The sequence below is a fragment of the Haliaeetus leucocephalus genome, unplaced genomic scaffold (assembly GCF_000737465.1).
Source record: "Haliaeetus leucocephalus isolate CR32 unplaced genomic scaffold, Haliaeetus_leucocephalus-4.0 Scaffold566, whole genome shotgun sequence".
NCBI classification, from domain to species: Eukaryota; Metazoa; Chordata; class Aves; order Accipitriformes; family Accipitridae; genus Haliaeetus; species Haliaeetus leucocephalus.
In genome coordinates this window covers 997461-998131 of record NW_010973002.1, presented here as the reverse complement: position 1 = coordinate 998131, position 671 = coordinate 997461, and the positions used below count along the sequence as shown (strand labels likewise).

Genomic DNA, 671 nt, shown 5'->3' with positions numbered 1-671 from the left:
GGTCGAAAGCCTGGGGTAGGACCCCGTTCCTGCCCACCGTGCTATAGAAATTGGAGGAGACGTTGGTGCTGGGGTGGTAGACGTTAGCTGTGTTTTTGCCGAACATCTCGCCCATGCTAGCAGTGTTGGTGGCAGGCAGGCAGTCTCTGTGCATGATCTCCTCTGCGGAGTAGCAGTGGGGCAGATTGTTCCTGGGGTGCCATTTACTGGAGGGATCAATGGCATATTCCCTGAAGGTAACTTCTCTCACAGGTTGGACCTGGGGTAGGTTGGAGGAGTAGGAGTATGTCATAGGGCGAGAAGACGGGGTCTGGGGCAAAAAAGAAGGGAGGCTGGAAAAATCAGGACCCGAGACGTAGTAAGTACAACTTGGCAAATACATGTTAGAGGAACAAGGAACACGCTCATCAAAATCCATCATTAGGGCTACCTCGGCTTCTCCGCATTAGCTGAGCTTAACATGATTCTCTAACGCAGCTGCCTCTTTGAAGCAGATCCGTGAAGTAAGAGATGGGGAGACGTAAGCTGACGTGGAAAGCTCTCCCCGGCGGCGGCAGGGAGGTGCGGTCACGTGGCCCGACGTTGACATTGACGAGCGGCGGGTCCGGGCCCCGCTCCCTTTGTGGCCATCGCGGGGGGAAGCAACAGCTCGTCGCCGGCGCCTAAGGGCG

At 56.3% G+C, this 671-nt stretch overlaps 1 protein-coding gene across 1 annotated transcript in view; it reads right to left on the bottom strand.

The window, feature by feature from the left end:
* The window catches only part of LOC104838046 (homeobox protein Hox-A11-like), a 1533-nt gene extending 1112 nt beyond the window's left edge, over positions 1 to 421 (bottom strand). The window contains exon 1 of the mRNA XM_010577559.1: positions 1 to 421. This exon is cut by the window's left edge and continues 21 nt beyond it. Coding sequence (XP_010575861.1) covers positions 1 to 421 — 421 coding nt within the window.
* Between the last annotated feature and the right edge of the window lie 250 nt (positions 422 to 671).